We start from the raw sequence: 2,802 nt of genomic DNA on the forward strand, positions 1-2,802 counted from the left end.
TTATTTCTAACAATAGGTCATGACTGTCAACTTTATATGACTGTAAAATTGTCCTGAGCACCATCCCCCTTCTATGATCTCGAGTGAATGAGTTAAACTTGTTTGCAAATAGTTAAAGGCCCATTATGCCTCAAGAATATTTACCAATTTTATTTCCCCAAAACCATTCTTTTTGGTATTTTACAGTTTTTCACAGTAAAGCTCATTTGCCATATGCATGGACTTTATTTTGCACAATTTAACACATGTTTGACATATTTAAATAAATTTTTTTTATTGATTTCTGAGGCATAATGTTCCTTTAATTTAATAGACCCTGGCACAAAAAGGATTTTCTTGTATTGTACAGTGAACTGAATATATAAATGTAAAATGTGCAGCTGGTGAATTTCATTGATAGATGTATATGGAAATAAATATTAGTTACAGTTGAATACCACCATTAGTGTTTGTTTTCAAGACCATCATATTTATTTATAAACTTGTGTTTCTGCATATAAAGCATGTCTGCCTAATGTTAGAAAATCGGAGGAGAATAATGTGGGTTTTTCTTTGAGATACCAACTTGCATACTGAAACCTAACCAAAGTATGCACAAAGGCGAATACTATAGCTCCATATTCTTTAAATAGTTTAACTAAAAACTACATTTTATGACACCATTAATTTTAGTGATCTTTGTAGCTTGTTTGGACATAAGTGTGCTAAAAAAAACAAAAAAACACTTGTGTGAAAGACCATAATAAGACTAAAATCATGGATGGGGATATAACCTGCATGTTTAAAATTCAAACAAATACAAAAATACTAAGAATAATTTATTTATGATAATATACAGAACATTTGAATCCAAAGACAACAACTGGGGGTAACGGAAGCCACTGTACTCCTCTGAGGGAAACTGTTCTCTAATGGCGTTGACTGCACATGCAGGAATGACACGCCTACACTTTCTTGGCAGTAATCCATACACCCATCTTGTAAAGCGCCTGTAGGCAAGGTATCTATATAACCTGAAAACAAAATAATGATCAGCTATTATTCCGGCAAAAGTGCTTCAAAGACTGAAAGAGTGAAAATGGTCTGTTGTATTTCAATAAATTTTACCTCCTCATAACATATTTAATATCTATCTGTGTTCCATAAATGACAAACCCCTTCTGGGGGACGTAGACATGACTAGACTTCAGAGACAAGTATATCCCGGAATCAGTTCCTAGCTCTTATTAAATAGTCCCCTTAGATTTTTACATGCCCTGTGTATATCACTGATAATGTGAGAATTACCTGGATTTCTCACAAACACCTCTAGATAGGTGGGAAACACTGAAAGTGTCTCTGAAAAAATCTGAAGGGTGTTACACAGGATCAAACCCGGGACCTCAGTAGTGACAAGTCAGTGGTCTTACCAACTGAGCTACTGCAACGTGCCACCATTTCAATACTCAAAATTTATTTTTACTGACAGGAAAAGATGAACAAAATACCTGATAAAATTGATTTACTGGAATGTTTGTAAATACAAGTTTATGAATTCATGAAACAAATTAACATTCTTACAAAGCAAAATCATATTATTTAACCCTGAAGTTTATTTTACTCACTCATGAATTTCTTGGTTTTCTTCTCTTGGCCCATTGTTGTGTATAAATTCATAATACGAGGTCTCCAATACATGGATGTTGAGACAGTTCACCTGGAACCCCTCATGAAGTGTGATACAGGGCACACCTTCTGATTCTGCCTTTCCATCAACTATGTTTGTTGACTGGCAGCATTTCCTCTCATGGGCTGTAGGCATGTGAATGCAACATCCACATTCACACCTGTAAATAATATTATAAATAACTATTAAAGCTATAACTATTTCAAAGGTAGTTATTAAAATATTATCTTAGAGATGGACGGACGTTCTATTGAAAGTGGTTGCATAGAAAACTAGAAAGCACCAATTTTTTTGTATTCATTTATTTTTTTTGGGGGGGGGGCGGAAAATTTCATGCTTTAACTGATAAATATATGTGAATCGCAAAAATCAAACTATTCAAAAGAGATGGAAAGATTAAAATTAATCATAGAAAAAAAGAAGAAGACTAAACACAATTACCACTCGTCAACATTGCCGTTAAATGAATCATCGGAGCTGTCTTCAAACTCCGAGTCCGAGTCGGACACACTTTGTTCCTCCTGGCTAACAGCTCTTGGCTCGTACATATAAGGTCTTATTTCATTGACCTCTTCATCATAAATCTCAGAGTCGTCAGAAAAATCCATGATATTGGTTAATTTTTATTCAGTATAAGTTATCTGAGAAAGTTCGATATATATACTCTTTGCTGGTATTCTCGCGTTAAATCTATTCTCGCGTTATTTTTATTTTTCACGAGGTTGAATCACAGCGCCACCTATTGTAAATATTTGTGACCTACTTTTATTCAGCAGTGTTTTGAGTAACATTTTACAGTAATGAACCGATTAAAGGTAAGTAAATCACAAATTTTACCTTGTAAATGCAAAACTTTAACTAAATCATTCACAAAAATGTCTATTCTTTGGTAACTTTCCTCCATTTTAAGATTGACATCTTCCGTCTGCTGACAGGACTCCATTTGTTGTTGTTGTTGTTGCCTAAAACTCCAAAACCTATACCATACCATAGTTTTTTTTTGTTTTTTTTTTCCGGGGTCCCAAAGCAGGCTTAAACAGCAATATGACAAGGAAAGCCTTAAGAGAGCCTATGCAGCTTGTGTTTCAAATGGCATGTCTGTTTATCGGGCATCTAGAGTGTACCATGTCCCGGAG

At 34.5% G+C, this 2,802-nt stretch overlaps 1 protein-coding gene across 1 annotated transcript; it reads right to left on the minus strand.

Moving 5' to 3' along the window:
- Positions 1 to 820: 820 nt before the first annotated feature.
- LOC132747464 (P2X purinoceptor 7-like) lies at positions 821 to 2,323 on the minus strand (the record flags this gene model as incomplete). The annotated part of the gene is made up of 3 exons (XM_060736856.1): positions 2,108 to 2,323; positions 1,605 to 1,826; positions 821 to 1,013 (listed from the first exon to the last, which is right to left on the minus strand). Coding segments are annotated over exons 1-3 (582 nt in total), but the record flags the coding sequence as incomplete, so codon positions are not given.
- Positions 2,324 to 2,802: the final 479 nt, after the last annotated feature.

This window comes from Ruditapes philippinarum, unplaced genomic scaffold (genome assembly GCF_026571515.1).
Source record: "Ruditapes philippinarum isolate M1 unplaced genomic scaffold, ASM2657151v2 ctg3457_1_1_1_1, whole genome shotgun sequence".
NCBI lineage: Eukaryota > Metazoa > Mollusca > Bivalvia > Venerida > Veneridae > Ruditapes > Ruditapes philippinarum.